General features: G+C 58.8%; 1 protein-coding gene across 3 annotated transcripts in view; it reads right to left on the bottom strand.

The window, feature by feature from the left end:
* PXDN (peroxidasin) overlaps nt 1–22,475 on the bottom strand; it is a 66,609-nt gene extending 44,134 nt beyond the window's left edge. For all 3 annotated transcript variants that reach the window (XM_079940352.1, XM_079940354.1, XM_079940353.1), the window contains exon 1: nt 22,108–22,475. In XM_079940352.1, the coding sequence (XP_079796478.1) occupies nt 22,108–22,307 (200 nt within the window). In that variant the 5' untranslated portion in view covers nt 22,308–22,475. The remainder of the gene's footprint in view (nt 1–22,107) is intronic.
* Between the last annotated feature and the right edge of the window lie 298 nt (nt 22,476–22,773).

The following is a 22,773-nucleotide window of genomic DNA, read 5'->3' as shown; positions in this document are numbered from 1 at the left end:
TTCGGTGTTCATCACCTTTTCAGGAATCTGACTATGCTGACCTGATTCAACAGCTCTCACTGATGACAGAACTGGTCTGAGTTTGCGGTGGAGGCTTCTCGGAAAGCGCTTGTCCACCCTTGAGTGCAAGGCACGGCCTCCGGGCATTTGCTGCCTCGCTCTGGGTCAAGTCCTCGGGACCCAGGCAAACGGTCAGCACCTGACCCTCACCCGGGTTCACTCTCTTTCGAGACCCTGTTGCCCACCAGCATGCTCCCCCAGGACCCCTCCTCCCCTGCACAGACAGGCTTGTTTTCTAATAAAGAGTAATTTACGTACACACTCAGAACAGAGCGTGCGGCCCCCTTGGGGGGGAGCTGGGAAGGGGAGGGCAGATGGGGCCAGCGCCCCTGGGGACCCTAACACTCCCCGCACTTCCTGCTTTCTTCTCAGCTTCAGAGGGCTAAGGTGGCCCCGTCAGCGTCTGGTTCTGTCCCCCAAGAGCTTAACCCTGGTCCTTCAAGCCCCCCTCATGCCCCGATCCTAGCGCACCGCCAGGCCCGTCCACGTTCCCCAGACAAGGTGCAACATCAAGTCCACCTTCTCTCCTCTACCACCAATGCTTGGCCAGGCCCGGCCATGTCTGCAAACCCGGCCTCACTCTTGGACTGGACGCCGTCCATGACTGCCCAGCCCACTGCTCCCATCACTGTAACAAAACTCCTGACCGGGACTGCGGCGGCCTTTCCGGTGGGCCCCGTCCACCCCTCCTAATGCTTCAGGCCCATGGGCAGCCTGCATGGAGGACCCAGGTCCCCCGACCAGGGATGCAGCCTGCAGACCTCTAAGTGGACCGTGTGCCCAACCCACTGCCAGCACTGGGTGAGGGGCCTTTCAGGGCAGCCACGTGCACCTCCACGTGGCCCACACGGTGCATCATAGCCAGATAGAACTTTCGTTTCCATTTCCTGCAACACATAAACGGTTCCAAAGCATTATCACTAATAAGTAATTAACTGTTCATCGAGGCGCGTCTGGAGGCCACATCCCTGACCCTCACAGCTTCCCCTCCTCCCCGGTCGCTCTTTGGGGTTACTCTACCTCACCCTTCCACTGTTTCCTTTGGAAAATCTAAGCAAATAGAAGGTGTGTCTATTTCCCTCCCTTGCACAAAAGGCAGCTCCCTGTGAACACGCTTCTCCTCCCGGGATAAACTGCGGAGCTTCCCGCAGTCGTGTGTGGACATGCCCGCACCTCCTTCCGGGCAGCGACCGTGGCCCGTGCTCGGGCCACCTGGGAGGGCCGCTCCGAGCCGTCACGGGCAGTACCCGGGACTGGCTCTCTGGACCCATCAATTCACACTGTCGCTGAGGTATTCCCGGAATCGATTCCTAGAAAGGTGTGGCTGGGCCGAAGGATAAACAGGCGTCATGACAGCTGACATCTCTGGGCTTGCTAAGTGCCCATCACTTCCATAAACACACGCGGTCCACACACGCCACACGCTGTGGGAGCCCGGTGTCGCGCGGGAGCGGGTGACCTGCGGGAACCAGGCCCGGGCACTGCCTTTCATCCTCTGCTCCCAGCATGCGGCTGAGCAGTGAGGGCTCCAGGAGGACAAAGCAGCCCAAGGGCGACTGCACGTCCAGACCAGGCGGGCAGGCCCCCCAGAGCCCAGGGGCTGGTGCAGCCCTCGAGCAGGCGGAGGCTAAGGGCAGGCTGTGCACAGCGGCAGGGAGGGGCACAGTCGGCGGGGGCGGCCCCAGGCCGAGAGGCGTGGCCACCGCTGATGGGAGGGGCCTGGAGGAGTAAAGTGACGGTAGGCGGTCCGGGGACAGACCGAGGGCCCAGCGGCAGGCACACGCACCACGCTTCCGCGCTCACGTCCACCTGCCTAAGCACTGGGAGCCCTCGCCAACCACATCGCTAAGGGCTGACTCGGGTGCGTCCGTCAGAAACACGCGCCCAAGCACGGGGTCTCCCAGGCCAGGTCTGAGCGGCGCGGATGTCAGTGGGACCGGACCTCACCCCGCCTATGCCTGCCAGCTATGCTAGGAAGGCAAGGCCGACGCCCCTCTTTCCGGGCAGACCCCAGAGCAGTGTCTGCAGGGAGCAGCCTTGAAGGATGGGTAATGCCACCTCCAGTCACCCTAATACTTGCCCACCGCTCCCCCTAAAAGGGTGGCCTCCCCAAGGTCAGTGCTTCTCTCCTCCGAGGGACGTGAGGGCTCAGGAACCAATGCCCTTGTCTTTGACCCCAGGCCCCAGGAAGGAGAGAGAGCCTGAACGTCACCCCCTCGACGGGAGCTGTGTCTCTAGGTGGTAAAGTGACGGGTCAGGCGTTTCTGGCATCGCGTGCTTCACTGCAGAGTTGGGTTCACCTGCGTTCATGACACTTAACCACAGGACCCACTTTTAGTCCCCCCCCAAAATCCTGTACTGATGCTGCTGATTTTTAAAATATAATTTAACTCAGGGCCTCCCTGGTGGCTCAGTGGTTAAGAATCCACCTGCCAATGCAGGAGACACGGGTTCGAGCCCTGGTCCGGGAAGATCCCACGTGCCACGGAGCAACTAAGTCCGTGCGCCACAACTACTGAGCCTGTGCTCTAGAGCCCGCGAGCCACAACTATTGAGCCTGCGAGCCACAACTACTGAAGCCCGTGCTCCGCCACAAGAGGAGCCACCGCAGTGAGAAGCCCGCGCACCGCAACGAAGAGCAGCCCCCGCTCGCCGCAACTAGAGAAAGCCCGCGCGCAGCAACGAAGACCCAACACAGCCAAGATAAATAAATAAATAAAATAAATTTAAATATATGTGTGTGTATATATATATAATTTAACTCAATTCAGTATTTACTGAGTAGCTTTGAAAAAACAGGGGTCATGGCTAGAAATCACAGAAGGTTGAGACACTATGATACATGTATTTTTATTGGTTTTCATCTCTTCCTCCTTTCACATAAAACAATAGAAGAAATAGCTAAAGGAAGGAGGGGGAAAGGAAACAGGACAGATGGAGAAGCAGACGCTGGCGGCGGGACACAGGTCTGGCTCAGAGTATCCCAGCCGCCAGTGCAGAGACAGCCTGATCAAGTACAGGATCATGAGCTCCAAAGAGCCCTCGGCACGCTGCCCGGGAGAAGTGAAGCTTTACCGACGCTAAGACACAGGCAAAGCTTCTCACAAACACTGGGCACGCAGGTGTACCTCCCAAGCACAAGCCTCGTGACTGGCTCTGCGTGTGTGCTGCCCCCTCCCCGTACGCACTGGCAGGACTTCAGCGTGTGATGCGGGCGAGCAGTTACAGAACTTCATCCTGTCCATCCAAGGGCATCCTTCCGGCCTCCGAGGCCTCCCTGGACCCTGATTTGTATCAAGGACTCACTAATCCTCCCAGGAGTGTGTCACCTACAGGTGTCATAGGCACACACTCTCCTTCTTCACTCAAATTACTGAAATTAAAAAACAAAACAAAACAGGGGCTTCCCTGGTGGTCCAGCCGTTAAGAATTCGCCTTCCAACGCAGGGGACGCGGGTTCGATCCATGATCGAGGAACTAAGATCCCACGTGCCGCGGGGCAACTAAGCCCGTGCGCCACAACTACTGAGCCCGCGTGCCACAGCTAGAGAGAAGCCCGCACGCTGCAACTAAGACTCGATGCAGCCAAATAAATATAAAAAATTAATTAATTAAAAAACGAAACAAAAAACCAAAACCAGAAATGTAGGTCAGCAAAGGAAAAAGCAGCGTCCGATGGTGAAGAGCACGTGGGTCCTGGTCAGTTGGGGAGAGGCCACACGGGGCCAGGTATCCTGGACGAGGGACAGTGACAGAACCTGCACTTGCACCCATCGCAGGGCGACAGCCCTGCTCCAGCGGGACCCAGGGCCTGGACACGCCATCTCTGCATGTGCAGGGTGCTCCCGGACACCGGACGGTCCAGCGTCCACTTCAACAACATGACAGCCCATCCCTCCCGAGGGCCCAGGGTGACCACGCGTCCTGGCTGCCCCTCAGCCCCACACCTGTTAAAAAGCGCTTTACTTTCAGGAGTGGAGCCGTCAGGGGCCAGGAAGTCCTCGCTGCCCAGGTTCCGCCCCTCGTCCTTCTTGCCGTGGCAAGAGGTGACCCACAGGCGGCCTGAAGGGACGAGCTCAGAAGAGTCACAGAGGCCAGCGGTTGACCCGCCACCGTGGCAAAAGGCCAGGTTGCTGGGTCTGCTTTTTCCTCCCACTGTGCTGTGGACTCTGTAAAACACAGAAAACGTTATGTCGTCCGACGTGGCAGCAGAGCCCAGTTGCCAGGAAAACGCCTGTACTTATCAGTGACAGAGCGGCCCTGTGCGATCAGTTGTGCAGACGGCACTCCGGGCCTGGCTTCTTCGGATGACGTCCAGGGCACCAGAGAACAGGCGGGCCCTCCCCACACAGGAGCCTCAGGGCGCAGGGAGAGGGGCCCCGGCGGAATCGTGCGCCCCCCGAGGGCTGGCGCTCCCGTCGAGGGGAGCTGGCATCGGGGTCTCTAGAGAACTTCCCTCTGGAGCCCTCCCAGGAGGTGGGTAATGTGCAGGCCCCTGGGTGCCAGGGGTGCCGGGGGTGCCCGAGGGGCGAGTCCTTGATTCTCCAGAAACAGCTCTGAATTTCCTGCTGCGTCTGCTCTTCATCCAGACCTCAGGTCCCAGAAAAAGGCCACACGGACAGAGGAGGGACGCGGGTGCTTGCGACACAATCGCTATGTGCTTCATCTTTTCGTCGTCTCCCCTTCCAGGATGTAAGCACGTGGAACCAGGGGCCCACCTCTTGGCTCGAGAGAACGGAACCTGCTTGGAGGGGTTCCCTCAGTGCTGCTGACGGACGGACCCGGGACGGGCCCTGAGCCGCTGCCGTCTCCGGGCCAACGGGTCCTCCTGCGCGGCCACCTCCCACTCCTGGGGAGGGGGACTAAAACACGGCTCGGGGGTCGGCAGCCCTTCACACGGGGCAGGGGACACACTCCGAGGGGCAGCAGCGTCCAAACTCTGCTCAGCGTCCTGAAGGTGGGGCCTGAATTAGGTCAACTCTTCCACAACCTTCTGATCAACTCGGTAAAGTCTGGTTCACTGAGTCATGTGTATGAATAAAGAGAAAATGGGAAGGCAAAAAAAAAAGCCATTGTTTTCTCCTGATAGAGAATTTTTAAAACACTGAATGGTTCAAAGCCCAGGACAGAAAACTACTTCAAAAGAAAATGGACTTTAGGAAATAAACCAAGGTATTGATTCATCCAAAGAAAGCACACATGGAAGAGCGTTTGCTCCGGTTTTGGTTTTACGTTTCGTACAGCTAAAAAGAGAGGTGAGGAAGAGCTCAGAGTGTTTTGCCAACTGGGAGTGAGAAGTGAGCTCCCACCTCGGAGAGGACCCTGGTTTCCACCTGATGGCCCGCACAGACCGCGGAACAGCCAACATGTCCGTCACCCTGAAAGCATCCCTGCGTCACTGCTGCTGACAACCGAGGGCAGTTCAGTGCTGGAGGGGGGAGCTCTGTGGACAGCCCTCAGCAAACAGCATTCAAGAGATGCACTGCCCCTGCAACCTCTCCAGCCCGCCAGGAGTCAGCAGGGACGCTGCTCATTTGAGGACGATACGGTTCATCGCCTCGCCACTGCACTTGGACCGTTGGGTCATTTGTTAAGAACCTCCTTGGTGTCACCATCGCTGGGCCCCCAGGGAGCACTCGAGGGGCCCAACTCCAGCCCAGATCCCATCCCTCCCCTCCCAGAACCATGGAAGGTCCCAGAGGAAGGCACAGCTGGCTGTGCTCCAAGACTGGCCACGTGGGCCCAGGCAGTGACCCTGTCCCCTAAAAGGCCGGGCAGAAAGATGGTGGGATTCCGTCCCACGCGGTCTCCATGGCAACCTCTCCACTCCGTTGTCACGGCTACGTAGCCGAAGGCGGTGCCACAGCAAGGGACCTGTCTGATCATGCGCAGCTGTGATCACACCTGAGGTTTGAAACTCAAAAACCTACGACATCAGGAAGCACTACCTTCTGTTTTCAACTATTTAAAAATGTAAAATGCAGAGTTCACAGGCGCTGGCTGCTCCAGGTCTGGACAAGGGTAGGGTGAGGCAGGTGTCTGCCCACCGTCCCAGGAGATTGACTGTTCCTGGGCCTCCGTGTCAGGGGCATCGTTCTGGGCCACGTGCAATGTAAAGCCTGCCCCCCACCGCCCCGCACCGCCTCACGAATGAACAAAATGTATCTACTGGTTCACGCACTGCAGGCTGCGTCCTCTGGGAAAAACGCCCAAACTTCTCCCATGGCTGTTTAAAAACTGAAATCAGCGTTTTTCTTGCTTTCCAGACCAAAAAATGGCCATAGCTGTGTACCAAAGACTTCTCTCTCCCAAGGCCCCTTCACGGCATCCCAGGACGCCCCCACACAGGGGGCGAAGCCGAAGACAGCAGTGCAATTAGGGCAAAAGGCCCCCCTCTGTCTCTCAAGCAAACGCGGAGCCGAAACAGCAGCCTGGACGAGCGTGAAATCCGTTCTGCCCAGCGCGGCGCGTCAGTGAAAACACGGTGGCCTGACGCCCTTCTAGAGAGCAACAGCCCAGGAAGCAGTGCGCACACACGCCAGCAGAACCCGGCCCAGGCGTGGGAAACGGAGCTCCGCTTCTGCCGGGGGACAGGAGCAGGTGCGGGTGAGCGCGTCTCCGCGTGGGCGGGGTCTCTGCAACACCGCAGCTCCCCTGTCCCCCGCAAGGGGTCTCGGGGTCTCTGCCAGGCCCGGCTTCGCGCTCCAGCCCGTGGAAGCCCGAGGGGCTGCAGGGGTGAAGACACGGGCCTGGGCCCTGGTCTCGCCCTGAGCGGCCACCGCGAGCCTTGCGCCCATCCAAGGGGCCCCGAAAGCCTTCCGTCCAGGTCTCACGTGGGACATGGGAGGAATCTGTGCATGTGTGCCCACGTGTGTCCACAGACACACCTCCTCCAGGACAGGGCGCCCCGAGAGCTGCTCTGCGTAGGTGGATCAGTTTCCGAGTCGGGCACCAGGCAGGTCCAGATTCAAATCCCTGCTCTGCTCTTCCCTGGCTGTGCAATCCTGGACAAATGCCTTGACTTCTCTGATCCTTCCTCAGTTTGCTCATCTGCAGGATAAGGGGATGATGTCCCTGCCTCTCCTGTGAGGACCACATGAACCGAGACCAGTGAAGCAGGAAATGGGCCGGGGACAGGACCAGAGAGGCGGCAGCGGGCGGGGGTGGTGGGCACAGGTCACAGGTGCACCGAGTGCGCGGCAGCCCGGAAAGGGATGGGCCACCTCCCGCTGGCGTGCGCGGTGAGCCTTCATCTCACACTCAGAGGAGAGGTTCAGAGAAGGCAGTTAACTGGCCTGAAACCACACAGCCCACCTGGGCAGCCTACAGGGGGGCCTGGGGCCTCATCCTCCGCGCCAAAAGCGTGTCCCCGAGACCCCCCTTCCCCAGGCACAGTCCCACCAGCCCCCATCAGTGTGACCTGAAGACATCAGAGCAGCACCCAGCTTCCACCTGGTGAAGATGCAGGTGCGGCTGGAAAGACTGGTGTGATTTCAGCACAGCATTTCTCTGGGGCGCCGAAGCCATCCCAAGTCCATGTCCAGAAACCCGGCCACGTGAGACTTCCCTCCCACTGCCCATCCCCCAGCAGGTCTCTACCCAGCGCGGAGTCCACAGCGCGTTCCCAGGTCCGACACCCCCGGATCCGCACAAACACTTTCCTCCGCGGCAGGTGGATCCAACCAGTCTCAGCGGCTTTCCTGACTGGTAACCACACCAGCAAGAACAAGGGATGCTGGACACCACGGGGAAGACTCCACGGGCCAGCTCCGGAGACTCGCCTCATTTACCTGATGGTGAAACTGCTGACATGGGCAAGTCCTATTTGCAGCGGGGTCTCATGCAGAAGGAATCACAGAATTAGAACAGCAGCCCGGCTGGACAGGCAGGTCAGGAACCACCAGAAGAGACGCCAAAGCACCTGCTGACGGGCCTGGCCTCCCCCTGGCTCCGCACGCGCTCAAGGCACCATCCACGCGCATGGACCCCGACCCCGCGCCCTGCAGGGCTGGTCAGACTAAATGGACGGACACCGGCGGCCCAGCATGTCCACGGCTGCCACCTGCTGCCCGGTCCTGGCTCCGCCCCTGACCTGCCACCTGCCGGGCACAGACATCAGCCCACAGCCGTGCTGTGGCCTCACCTGGAAACCAGATGCTCAGTGAGTCAGGACGGAGACCGCGTGCCTGGAAGACGGCCACCTCGGGGTGAGCGGGGAGAGGCACACAGGGACCCACTGACACCACCCCTGGGTCACCAAGGTGATCCGGGCACAGAGGAAAGCTCACAGACGGAGAAGCAGATGGGACAGGTGGGGGGGGGGCAGGGTGCACACAGGCACACAGGTGTTCTCCTCGCGGAGGGTCAGGAGATCAGTAATACAGAAGTAAGTCCACGGACGCCCTGGGAAGAGACAAAGTTTCTACGCCCCAAGGGTTACGGGATGCAGGATAGAAAGTATTTTTCTTTTCCCTACCGTGTTAAAAAATCTTAAATGAACGATCACGCTTATATAATAGCTCATAACTAAAAGATGGTTTTTTTCCTTTCCTTGTTAAATATAATTTTAAACAAAGTAATCAAGTTTTGGGCTCAAGCAATAAAAACTCATTCAACAACTTGCAGCCTCAACCAGGAACAGGGGCGCCACACCCACTGGCTCTTCTCTGAGTCTTTCTCCCGGGCCAGAGGTGCCTTCACAGGCGTCCAGGCGTCCGCGCTCCAGCCACCCCCCTGCCCCACCTCCGCCCTCTCTGCTTCACTGGAGCTCTGAGCCTCTAATGGGCTTTCATGGCTGCCCTGGACCCTCACAGCACAGCCTGCCAGCCTCAGCTCCACCGCTGACTGTTTATTCCCTTAGTATTTTCTAGTTCCTGTTCCCCAGAGAGACATGTGTCTGAGCTAAGCCTGATCACAAGTAACCGGCCAGCACGTGGACTGACTGTCTTGGATCTGGTATCCACCTGGATCCAACCAGTTATGGCTAAGAGAACCAGGGTCACGCGACACTCGACACGGACCGGCATCAGTCAGGGTTCCCTGGAGAAACAGAACCAACAGGACGTGTGTGTGTGTGTGTGTGGGTGGGTGGGGGGGTGCGCTTGTACAGAGAGAGACTGAGATTGGTTTCTGTCAAGGAAAGACTTATTGTGGAGGCCGGCAGGTCCACAGTTTGCAGGTGAGCCTGCAGGATGGATCCCCAGGGAAGGGCCGCCGTCTGCTCCCAGGGCCATGTCCTGCTTTTCTTCTCTTAAGTCTTTCCACTGATGGGGTGAGGCCCACCTGTGCCGTGGAGGGCCATCTGCTTACTTACTGACTTAAGTGTTCATCTCCTCTAAAAACACCTCCACAGAAACCTCTAGAATAACGTTTGACCAAATATCTGGGCACTGTGTCCCAGCCAAGTTGACACATAAAACTAACCACCACAGACACCCAAGCGTGCTGAGATGTACCCTACTTGTTACAACAAATATTATAATTTACACAATTGAATGGGCTGAGTTTGTTCTTACAGAGACAGACAGAGCTTACTCTTTGAGTTCAGCAAAATAAACGGATAAATCATGTTATCCCACTGGGCGTTCGTCCAAGACTTAGCCAACTGGCAAGCGGACAGTCACAGAACCCAGCAGACACCAAGCCCAGGAAGTAGATTTCAGGCTCTACCAACAGATTGATTTTTGCCTGTTGCTTTTCTAACAGCCTCGAATCAGACTGCGCTGTAGTTACCACCACGGAGGAAATGGATCAAAAACAGAATCAACAAATACTGATACCAAATAGTTACCCCCCACCAAGACGCTCCGGGAGCATCTAACCGAGGAGGCTTCCTACACACACAGATCTTGAGTTTTTAGGAAGACGGGACGTGCAAGCCAAGTTCATTACTGAATGAGAACACATTTCTAGGGTGTAAGTGATGTGGTTTCATCAACCAGGACGAAAGAAGTGGGGGGCAAATAATAAGCCCCAAGGAACTTAAAGCGGATGGTCAGAGGCGAGCCCTCAGGAAAGGTTCCGAGGGGAGGGGACACGAAACGGAGCCTTGTGACGGGAGGAAAGGTGGTCGAGGTGGTCCTTAGCCGACCACCTTAGCCGAGGTGGTCCCTCCTGAAAGTTCCACTCCGCTTTCATTAAGGGGATCCCACGCTGCCAGCCTGACCCGCCTCGCCGGCCTCTCCTTGGCAGGGATGCTGGCGCAGTCCTCTCCCTGTGCCCTGATGTCCAGACTTCTTATGGTCTCACAGTCCTTCTCCAGTGAGAAATCGAGACGCCCTAATGCAGCGCCCACCGCATGTAATGCACTGGGTTCTCTCCAGCACCCAGGTACTAGTCCAGCAGGATCCTTGAAAGAACTGAGAAAGTAATCACTCTAATCATTTTCTGTTGGGCTTCCTTCTCTCACAACCCAGCTGAGAAAGGCTGCTAGACACGGAACTCTGAGAAACCACAGAAAATGGGAAGAAGGCTTCTCTAAGACTAGGGAAAATAACTAGGAAGTTGGATTTTAAGCCAGTGCATTCTGAGTTTAGGAGGAAAGAGGCTTGGGTCTAAGAAAGTTCTTCCCAGGCGACCTCCTTTCTATAACGACCCCCTCCCCTTGCTGGGCTTCCGACCCCACCCCTGAACCACGGGGGTGGGACGGATTGGGGACAGGTCTGCATCAGGATAGAGGCGCACAGCCTACACACAGACTCTGCCTCATGGCAGTGGGGTCTACGCATCTCAGCACCAGTGCCTGACACTTACCAAGGACACCAGAATGAGGGGGGGAGGGACAAACAGACAGGCAGATGGATGGATGGATGAATGGATGAAGCCGTAGGTGGTTATGGAAGGATAGATGCATGAATGGATGAATGGGTGGACAGATGGAAAGGCAGATGGATGGATGGATGGATAGATGGATGGACGGACAGATGGACGGACAGATGGAAGGGCAGATGGAAGGGCAGATGGATGGATGGATGGATAGATGGATGGACGGACAGATGGACGGACAGATGGAAGGGCAGATGGATGGATGGACGGACAGATGGACAGACAGATGGAAGGACAGATGGAAGGGCAGATGGATGGATGGATGGATGGATGGATGGATGGATAGATGGATGGACGGACAGATGGACGGACAGATGGAAGGGCAGATGGATGGATGGATGGGCGGAGAGATGCGTGGGTGAGTGGATGGAAGGGGTGACACAGGCATTGACCTAAGAAAATTACACATCAAAATAACACGCGCAAGGAAACAAATGCTCAGGATTAATATTTGGCCACCCGCTGCCATGCCAATACCAACATCCCGCGTGTCTGAATAAGTAACAACGATGACTAACTACACCCGCTTTAATTGCTATTTTTAAAAGCTGAAGTGCTGCTTAGCTGGTTATGGACTTTTAGAAATATTGTTTCACTCCAGGAAGTGACAAGCCTAATCTAGGCTCTTCCCCTAAAGGAAGCCGTGACCAGGAAAAGAAGCACAAATGTAACCAGCGCTGCAGATGGGTGCAGCCCGCATTCCTCGGGCGAACGTCTCCCTCTCTCGCACTTGTCTGCAATCTCATTTCTTTCTGAGTAAAGAAATCTCCCGCCTGAGGGCTGTGTTGGCCTCACTTTTCCCCACAGAAGGGAACATATCAATCCAAACGTTGCAGGGGCAAAATCTTCCCATCTTTACCAATCCCAGCCTTTCATTTATTTAGAGTGACTCTGAATTTCCACTCACATCCTTAATTCTTAGCAAGTAATTAACATTAGATCTGGCAGGAACGGCATTTTAGAAAAGTTGGGAAAGGCAGGAACTCGATTACGGAGCGTTTCCTGGGTCCCATGAAAGGCACCTTCTGGGTGCAACATCACAAGGGGAGTTTAGACGCTTCTTGAACACTTGGGTTTGGCCTGGGAGAGAGAACGCCTATCTAAGAAGCACTGAAAACGAGCCTGGTGGTATTTCCTGTTTGCATCGCAAGTATCTGCTTCAATTAAAGGAGCCCCGGCGTCCTAGCTCTCTCCCGCTGCCTGTCTTCCCTCCCCTGGACTCCTCTGGTTCACGTCCGGGTCAATAAACCCAGATGTGATGATAACAATAGCTTCCCCAGCAGAGCATCGACCAGGCAGGCTGTGTCAGGAGTTACACACGCATCCCCTTCCTCATGCCCGGGACGCCCCTGCAGGTGGGAAACCGAGGCTTCAAGGGGTGAGAACCCTGCCTAGGGGTGCCCATCGGGAAAGCTGGGAACCAGCGCCCCGGCGGGGGCCGACCACACCCTGAGCTGCAGCCTGGCTGGACGAGCTCTCCTTCCCCCTCAGTGGGACGGGCATCTCCCACAAGGTCAGCCTCCGTCATCAACACCGTGGCTCTTACTGGCTCTGTCTCCGTGCCCAGGAGACCACAGCTTGGCCAAACCGAAGGCAGCCTTGTCCATTTCCACGCCCGGCACCTTGCCTGCAATATCTCCACGCAGGTTCCTCCTGGCATTTCGCAAATAATAATTAACGACTTTGAACTTGACAGAACCTCAAAGGCAAGATACTTTCTCCCCAGAGAAGATTAGGCAGAGACTGCTGAAGGTTAGAAGTGTCCTGCTGCTCTGGGGGGAACTGCCCGGCTCCTAACCAGCCACGTAAACCCTGAGACCCCACTCCGAGGAAGGTCTGGGGTGAGCGAGGGGAGACCTTGCGGGGCAGGCAGCGCGACGAGGCCCCTCCCCAGTCCCCACGCCCTGAGGTCACAGCGTCTCCACCTGGAAAACGGGAGGACGCCATCCCGCCCCATCGCTCAAGGATTCCGGATTCGAGAATTTTCCCAAAGTCGATCCTCGTGGTGTCTCTGTCACCATCGAGGACGGGCACAGAGATGACGATGATGTGTCCAGTGTCCTTTTCAGGGTCTATTTGGTGCCACGTTGCTCGCATTTTTGTGCCTTTTGTTGGTGACTCTGCTGTTTAAAACTGCCCCCGAGTGCGGTGCCGACGGGCGTCCGGTCACGGGGAAAACACGTGTGTGTGGGGTCGGCTTCCTCCGGGCACGAGTCTGTGCTGCCCTGAGCTCCACGTTGATGAACCAACAACAGACGTCAAGTAAGGCGTCTGTCAACAGAAGCTCACAAAGCCGGGTTGTGCCTCCATCGATGGATGACAACAGTGCCGTGACCTGCGCCGGGCTGGACGCTGACCCTGCGTCTCTTGGAAGCAAGGGTCCTGGGTCACTAACTCAGAATTCGCAGAGACTACGTAGAACACAGCCCTGCGAATAACGAGAATCAACCTTAAACTTCGCCTCCGCTGACAGAGATGGTGCTGAGCTGGGGCTCTCCCAGCCCCTCCCACCTCAGATCTCGGGGCCCGGCGGAGACATCCAACCACAGGGCAGAGACCACACAGGAAACTGGCCACAGACGGGGTGGCCGGGACCCAACATAAGCCAGGCTGCGCTGCAGCCTGGGGAGGGGCCACACAGGAGCTGGCACAGTCCTCAGGACGTGCTGGCATCAAAGCCCCCAGAGAGAAAACCCGGGACCACCATCGACGTGCGGCTGCCGAGGGAGGGCGCACAGGTGCGCGTGCCACGTCTCCACGGTCAGGCGTGAGGGGCGCCCTCGGGGCCGTGCGCCCGCATCCTGCAGACGATCCACAGAACGCAGCAGACGTAGACGGCTGACAGACAGATGGAGCGGCAGACACGGACAGACATGGAGACACCCCAGCATTCCGTGTCCACGTGCGCTCACATGACTGTTCGTGTATCTGAGGGAAAGCCCGGCAGGTTAACAGTTTCCTCTAATGATAGAAATGTGAGTCATTTATTATGGTGTTTTTATTTGTATTTTCACATTTTTCTGCCATGAACATGTACAGCTTGCATAAAAATATTTAAAAATATGTTGGAAAAGAAGAGTAAACAGGACAGGGCACTGGAGTGGGCGAGGGGCAGGCTCCACAACCTCCTGCTTGCAGCTGCTGGGGAGACGCTGCCCCCCACCTACCCCCCCCCGGGGGCGGAAAGGCTGTCCCTCCAGCCAAACTCCACCCACGATGACCACCCCTCCAGGGCCTGAGAGAAGGCAGCCGGCAAATTTCCAAAAACCCAGCGTAAACCCAAATATGCCTCGTCCCGGCAGAAAATCTGGAGTCAAGCGCTTGGCTTCTAAGAAACCCAACTGTGATCTACGGGTTACCGCCACGGGCGGTTCAACACCTGCCACGATAATCACGCGGCGCAGCTCTCTGTTGAGGAGGAATGAACAAAATTCTTGTTAGAAGAAGGAGCTTCTAGTTTTTAAGCTCTGCTTACCCATGATGGCCCCTGCTACAGCCCACAGTGGGACCCAAACTAACGGGGGGCTGGAGCAGGGGGCCGCCATATGGCACAGGACACGGGAAGCAGGGCCAACACTTCGCAGCCATCTCTGTTCTGCACGTGAGGGGCCAGAGGTGCCCACGTGCAGCAGCAGCGCCTGGAGAGGACACAGTGAAGGCAGCACGGCAGCCACGCACCGCCCGTCCAGCACGTCCGACACTCCCAGTGCAGTTTTCCTTCCCGGGAAGGCCCTAAACAACGTGCCAGAGACCGCCAGGCACCAGGTGGGGACAGGAGACCAGTGCCCCCCAGGCAATGTGTGCACAAGTGGTGTGTCCCCTCGGGGCCGTCGAAGCCCTGGACCCTCCTCTCGCTCACTCCCCCCTCCGCTTCCCTGACAGCCTGGAGGGCCAGGGACCAGGACAGCAGAGCTACAGGGTGGACAGAGCCTGGGTCCCCAGGTCACTGGTAGAGCACCGTTACCTTAAAGGGCCAGACAGGAAAGGTACTGTCATGTCACAGCTACCCAGCTCTGCCTTGGCGTCAGAAGCAGCCGCAGCCACAGGTGGGTGAAGGGCGTGGCACCCAGGCCACGGCCCTGCTGGCCGGGGTCTGCAGGCCCCGGGCTGAGCGCAGAGCCTCCAGTGACAGCTGCCCAGCGAGGACATCTGCCCTGGGTTCTGTGTGAGGGAAGCAGGAGCTCACACTGCTTTAAGCCGCCGAGACCCTGCGACCATTTATCATGCAGCTGCAGTTGAACCCCCCCTGCCCGACACAACAGCCTTCCAAAGGCAAACGGGGAGCAGCGGGTTGGACGGTTTTTAGTTTGGGGCGTGTGAAAGCATTATGCTACTTGTTACTTTCTTCATAAGCCACACTGCTATAAAGCTGCAGAAGAATTTAATGAAGGTTTTACAGAATTACAAGAAGAGATGGGATAACAGGGGCCAGACCTCCTCCCGTCTGAAACAACCAAAAGCTGACAAAATACATGAAACAACTGTTTTCAAGATACCGCGCAGGGGTCAGCAATGGACAGGATCCCCGAGGGAGTGAAAACGAAGGAGGTGAGCACAGAACCGCCCCAGGTTGCTGCCCAAGGGACGGCGAGAACCCACAGGACGCAGACAGGACAGCTAGAGCTCCAGGGACAGAAACAGGACACCAGGGAGCCTGGAGCGTCAAGCGCTCAGCGCAGCCGTGCGTGTGAGGGCAATAAAGCTCAGAGCAGAGATCAGCAAAACAGAGAAAGGAAAAACCAAAGAGAAAGATCCATGCGTCCGAAAGCTGGGTTTCTGCTAAGGTCAATACAACGGAAAAACGTCTAGGCGACCGATCAGGAGAAAACGGGAGAGCAGACACGCGTTTCCGACACCAGGAACCAGAGAACGGACGTCCCTACACATCTTCAGACGTTCAGAGGGTAACGGGGAACTTCACGATGGACGGCTGTCCCAGGATCGTGCGACGTGGCCGAGCTCCCAGCTCCCAGGGCTCACTCAGGAAGAAACTGTCCCCAACAGCCCTGTGTTTACTGAAGAGTTTGAGATCACAGTTTAAAACCCTCGCAGGAAGCCCAGCCCAGCCCAGGGGCTTCCCTGGGAAGCTGGAGCAGACCTCTAAGCGGCACTAAGCCGCGTGCCCCCTGCTCTCCCCTCACACCCGCTCTGGGAGGCAAGGTCTGCCCTGATACGCAAAGCAGACAAAGACATTCCAGGACAGGAGAACAAAGCCCAGAGCCCCTGGTGAGCACAGATGCAGTCATGCCCAGTGAGGCAGAACTCGGGACGAAGGGCTGCCAGGGGCGCGGACCCCGCGGGTGAGGACGCTCCTGACTGTGGCGACGGCTGCACAGACCGGACACAGCACGGTCCCCCGAGCGCGCACCGCGAACACGAACTCCTGCTGTCCTGCCAGCGGAATCCCCACGAGGCTTCCGATTTTCCTCAGGGAAAATTCATCCAGACAGAGGTCGGAAAAGGGAATCGTCGCTGGTTAAGCTTCCACCACGGACCTGACCGTAGAACAGAAGGGGACGAGCCTGCGGGCTGCCCGTGGGCCTCTGAGCTCCGTGGGCTGGGTGACAGCAGCCTGTACGCACCCAGCCGCCCTCCCGAGCTCCCCTGGGGCTGGGCATCCAGACGCCAGCAGGCACCATCCCTCTGCAATGAGCTGGTCATCCGGTGGGCACCCAGCTCCGAACAGACCACCCTTCAAGGGAGGCTGACGGAAGCCAGACAAGGCCAAGGAGAGCCCTGGGGACACAGCGTCAGATCACTGCCCACCCAGGGTCTGCGGGGGAAGTTCTCTGCAGTCTGCGTCCCCTCGGAGAGAAAGGCAACAGTGTCCAGAAAAAAGAAACTGATCAAATCAGCAGGGGTAACTGACCCTGTACCCGAGCCAGGAAAAGGGGAGCTGAGAATTAAGTCCTGAAACAACTAACACGTTCTGACTTCAACTTTTTGCCAGTTTTGATTCAGTCACATGAGTCATCGTTGGACTGAGCGAGCCCGGGATTTGCTAAGTTTTCTGTGGGCTGGGAGCATCTGAAGAGAAACCAAGGGACCAGGAGAGGAACACGTGGGGTTTCTATTTTTCAAAATTAACTTCAAGGTAAAGAAAACATGAACCACTGGACTTACCAATTTAGAAAGATCCTAAGTTACCGAAGATGTTATTTTAAACACCAAAAGGCATCCCCTCACCCAGTGACACACGTGGGCTGAGTTTTGTGCAGGTGCTACATGAGACACGTAGTTACCAGTTCAAGTTCAAGGCCGACCCCAGGGAGCTGCCGGCCAGCAGAGACATACAGTAACACACGAAATGTCCCAATTGACTATTTAAGCATCAAATTCAGTGATGTTTAACTGCGTTTCAATTGAATTCACCCAAAACTGTATTTGCAAACAAACCATTTGCTCGTGTACCCCCAAAAGCACATGGAACTGTCACAATTCAAATGCTCGTTAAACCGGACGCTAAGCTGAGAGACCTGACGTCTCGGGCACTGAAGGCCGGCAGCGCCCCACCGGTGCACACTGGTGGAGGGAGACGGGAGGCTGGGCCCAACTCTAGCCCTGGGCGCTGCCCTCAGAGCTTGGCCGGGACCCCGAGGCCCCCATTCCCTCACCACGGCACCTACTCCAGTTTCTTCCTGTTGGCAAGTGCCCAGGAAAGAGCTCGGCATCTCCAGCCAACGAGACAGAACCTCGGACTCAGCCGGTGGGAACCAGCACAGGCGCACGGACCTTCCAGCGCTCACCCATTTGTCAAACAGATGACGGGCCCAGCTCCGGAGACTGGGATGCTGTCGCTGTTCTGTTGACACCTGACCGTGGCACCTGTCCAGCCTGCCCCCCTGCCACCTCTTCTAATAAAATGCCCGCCTTCCCCCAGGCAAGGAGCCCTCCCCCGCTTCCAGGCCACGCGTCCTCAGGCAGGGCAGGTCCTGTCCTTAGCTCCAGGGGCCGCCAGGCCCGGGCCTGGTGGGTATGACCGCCCGCTACCCAGGGTGTGCTGGGGACAGACAGCGGGTCTGTTCACACGATTCCCAGAACTCGGGCTTGTGACCGAGACTCACCTCCTGCACTTAGGCCATCGGAAGGGAAGCCGACGACAGCTGCCGGGCGTCACCAGCAGGGAAGCTGAGTCATAGCACTGAGGAGGCGGCCGGGGACGCACAGAGGGGAGGGGACCGCGTCCAGGCTGTGGTGTCCACACCCTGGACAAAGCGGAGCTGCCCCCGGATTCGCAGTCACAGGGCCCCATGTGCTTTCTTTTTACAACGACTTCCTTGACTCACTAATAACACAGTGAGGGGTGGGGGTGGGGGGGCTACTAGCTGCCCTGCTGCAGTTTCCAAGGAAGCTTTTCCAGATGCAGCTTCCAAAGGCATGTTTTCAAGAGTAAAGCTGTGTCCAAACTGAGCACGGCCCCAGGACCACTCCCTGATGGCTGACGTCACACACAGCATCCCAGGTGGCCTCTGGAAGCTTCCTCGGGTCACCGAGGTCTCCTCTCTGCGCACAGCACGCTGGGCGTTCTTAAAGCCGTGGGCTCGGGACGCCACCATTTTGGAAAAATAAATTACCAACATTCAGATACTTGAAAAATGTCCCTCTGGGCTGCTGTGAGAATGAAGACTTCGACTTCATCCCAACAGGGGTCTAAGAGCAGAACCTGCTCAGGTAAGCCACGGGCTGCAGCTTCAGGCCCGTTGTCACGGCCTGCACGGTGTCCTGCAGAGACCGACGGCCAGAGGCTGCTTTGCTGACCTCGTGAGGCCTCGCCCAGGGGAGGAGAGGCCAGCCCTGCCTGGAGGCCGAACGCGTCCCCGCAGGACGGGTGGCGGGAGAGAGGGAACTCCCTGAACCCCAGGAAGACAGGGGAGGGGACGTGCAGCTGACAGCCTGCCCACCTCCCGGCCCAGGAATGCTCCCTTGCTCCAGCCACCTGGAGGCCATAGGCCTCACCTGGGCGCACAGGGAAGCGGTGGGAAGTTGGATCCTCCCGTCGGCCGGCTTCCAGGAGCCCCAGTGGAGGCTGGTAAGGGGAGACGCTGTGCCTTGGGGGGCTAGTCCCCAGGGAGCACCAAGACCTACTCCGAGTATGGGAATATGACCCCAAAGACGGGTGGTCACTCGCCCAGACCTCCAGAGGCACTGGCGCCCAGGGCTGGCCTCCTGCAGGCCCCCTCGGCCAGACACACCTGGATGGCCAGTTGCCCTCATCACAGGGCTGCAGGGCCTCCCTCCCCAGCACCCCAGGGGACCCGGGACCCTGAGCGGCGGGAACCGGAAGCTGGCCCAGGCCCAAACACACGGGTCAGCAGACGTCGAGGGATCTGAGGACAGCTGCCCGGCAGGCTGACCACGAGCCCAGGGGAGGAGCTCTCGCCAGCCCCCGGCCCCGGGCGCCCTCCGACGCCAGGGCTTCCTGTCACATGGACGGCGGCTTTGGAGCTGCCTGGACCGTGGGGTGGGAGCCAGCTTTAAGGAGGCGACCCCACGACCGCACAGACGAGGCCACGGAGAGAAGGACGGGGTCGGGGGTGGGGCGCGGAGGGCTCGCGAGGACTCATGAGGCGGGCGGTGTAGAACGTGTCCTCCCGAGAGGTCCCAGCGGAGGACGGAACCGGGCCAAGTAGACGGCACACTGCTTAGGTTTTAGCGCTAGCTGTTTCATCATCACCGTGACAAACGTCTCCCATAGTGCTGAGCAGAGTAAGATACTCAAAAACTAAACAAGTGTTTCTACAAAAGCTGAGCTGAGCTGAGTACCACACCCGCTGGGGAAGGGACCCGCTGCAGCCCCGGAGCCCGAGGGCTCCAGATCCCAGGGCGGCTAGAACGCCGCTTTCTACTTTCCAGGGTCAAACCGGAATCCCAGGACACTCTCGGACCATGATTTCTGAAGCCCAACCACGCGGCAAAACAGTCCACTCTCGGGCCCCACCTGGACACACCCTAAAACGCCCCGAGCAGGACACAAGTCTGACATGCCCAGAGATTCCCACTCAGTCTTTCTGGGGGGGCCGAGGGGAGGGTCCCGAAAGCAAAGGGATGAAGTGATGGCTGGACGGCCCAGTTAAGTCTGGGGCCGGGTCTTCACTTACCCTCACATCTTTCAAGTCCCCAGTTGCCACCAAATCATTTTTTAAAAATAGAAAACGGCAGCAGATGCATGAGAGCAGAGACCTGGGAGAAAAGCTGCAAGTGAACACTGAATGTTCCTGCACAAGTGGAACTTGTGACATGACAGCACCCCAACGAGCAGCCCCCCAGGAACGCGCCAGACCGGACCCCGCAGCCCACAGGCGGCAACATGGCGCCCCCAAGCTGGTCTCTGTCTCATCATCACCGCCCCCCTGTGTCCCCAGCTCCGGGCCCCCAGTTGGGCCCCCTCCCACCAGGACTCAGCTCTTCCCCTGTCCCTGGTGCACACCGGCAGCGATGGGAGCTTCCTCCCCCTGCGCCCGTGTCTACGCAGCTGTCAGCTGGGTCTGTGTCCATGTCAGCGATAATCTGCTTGGTTCTGTGAGGGATCTGGTCAGCTTTGCACGCCCTGCCCCCTCACAGAATCAACGAGACCACGCAAGGTCATTTCAAAGCATCTTTAAAAACTATAAAACCCCGCGAAAGCATAAGGCACAGGAGGATTTCTGGAAATCTTGCCAGTTACCTATCACGTCACTTTCCCTGCCTACCCTCAGCTGTTTTACAAAACCCTATGAGGTTCTGTGGAGAATCTCACCGCCCGCAGGACGCTGGTGGCTCCGTTTCTGTTCTACAACAACCACATTTTAAAATATTGTTCTTTTTAAAAAGCCATTAAGATGTGAGGGCAGAGCCCAGTACGAGTATTAGACTTCGGCCAGATGTGAAAAATGGCTTCAGGGTCCAGGTTTTTTCCACTGACTCACTGAAGAATTAAACGACTGCCTCCAGGACACCCTCACTTGGCCGGTTACGGGCCCCCTCCTCAGCGCCTGATGCCCTCCTGCTGGCCCGCCTCGGCTGGCTGGCCGGCCCTCCACACGGGAAGGAAGCCCGTGCCTGTCTCTCTCGGAGGAGCGGTTTCCAGGCTGCGAGGGGAGTCCCGCCGAGGACCCCGAAGGAAGCTGCCAGTATAGCCGGCGGCCGCTAGGAGAGTGGTCTGTCCGTGCACTTTGTTTTAAAAGTAGGAACACTGACCGCCCACTTCCTGAATAGTCCACTCAATATTTTACAACTTTCGCAGGCTCTTCGCGGTGCCAAAGTACTCTAGCTCAGCCGAGAAAAGTGGAAACTATTTTTGGCATTCAGAGGAGCAGCGGTAGGACGCTGAACACAGTCAGCGCCTGGAACGCAGGCTGCCTTTACAGATTTTGAAACTTTCTAATCAGAGGCGCAGCCAAATAGGCCTGCTGCACTCGGCGGCACCCGGGGCCGGGATCCTCTAGGGAGGGCGGGGGTCGGCCGGCGAGGGCGCGATGCGTCCTGCCAACCGGAGCGCCGGGTCTCCGACGGCACCACCAGGGCGCGCCCCGGCTGGAGATGAGGGCGGGGACGTGCCCCGGGAGCAAACCCGCTTGGACCCCGACTGTATCCACCCCCGGGCCGCCCGCGCTGCCCCGCAACTCGGGGACCCGCACCGCGGCGCCTCCCGGAACTCGGCCAGGCTAGCTCACGGCGCAGAGAAAGCCCCAGAGAACCGTGCGCCCCACGGGCCCCGGAACAACCCGGGCAGGAGGCTCTCGGCGCCCCGGCAGATGCGGGGACGTGAGGTCACGGAGGGTGCGCCACGGAGGGCCCCTCCCCGCCCCAGAGCCGGGAGAGGGGTGCCGCGCTCGGGGAGGAGGGGAAAACGGGGAGCGGGAACCGCCGAGTAGAAGGAGGGGGGAAGAGGGGGAGGGAAGAGGAAGGGGGAGGAGAGGAAGCCGGAGAAGGGGGAAGCCGGGCCCCAGGAGAAGAGGGGGCCGGAGAGCGACGGGAGGGGGAGGAAGGCGAGCGGAGGAGGGGAGCCAGCAGGACCGGGCCGGGCAGGGCGGAGGGTTTTCCCCGGCGGCTGCAGACAACTTTCCCGTCCCTCGGGGATGCCGAGCTCCGAACAAAGGCGGCTCCGGAGGCGGCGCGCGCTGCGCTCAGGTCCGCCCCCCTCCCGGCCACGGAGGACAAAGGCGCTGCCGCGCGACCCTCCCCCCGGCCCCCGGGACCCGGCCGCCCCGCGCGCCCACGTCCCCCGCGCCCCGCCGGACTCACAGGATGGAGGTCTGCGGCGCCACGGCGGGCACGGCCTCCAGCAGCAGATGCATGCAGCGCACCGTGGTGCGGAAGCACAGGCAGCGGCTCGGACACCCGTTGCCCTGCTTGGGGGCGACCGCGGCCAGTGCCCCCCAGCACGAGCACAGCACGAGCGCCAGCAAGCAGGGGCGCGCGGGGCGCGCGTCGCGCACGGCCATGGCCCACGGCGCGCAGGACGCTTGGACTCTGCGACCGACCGCGAGGGCCCGGCGTGTCCAGCGCCGCCGGCTGCGGCCCACGTCCCAGCTGCGCGCGGGGGGCGGGGGGCGCCAGCTGTGCACATGCGCGCGGCTCCTCCCCGCCCGCCCCCTCCTCCCCAAGGGCCGGGGCGGGGCGAGGACCTCCTGCCGGGCGTCGGGCCGCGGCGCTGCCCCGGGTGCGGAGCTCAGGTTGGGCCCCCGGGTTCCAGTCCCAGGTCTGCGCCCACGACCGGAGGCCTCGGCCAAGTTGCTCCGCCTCGCCTAGCCGCCGTTTCCACATGTGTGCAGTAGGGGTGGAGGTTGTTTTATAACACGCGTTCGCAGTGCTTAGCAAGCTGCAGTCAGGATTCCAAGCGCTTGCTGGAGCCCTCTCTCTGTCTCTCAGTCTCCCTCCCTCCCTCCCTCCCTCCCTCTCCCTCCCTCC

Source organism: Stenella coeruleoalba (genome assembly GCF_951394435.1).
Source record: "Stenella coeruleoalba genome assembly, chromosome: 13".
NCBI lineage: Eukaryota > Metazoa > Chordata > Mammalia > Artiodactyla > Delphinidae > Stenella > Stenella coeruleoalba.
This window is presented reverse-complemented; position numbering and strand designations above follow the sequence as displayed.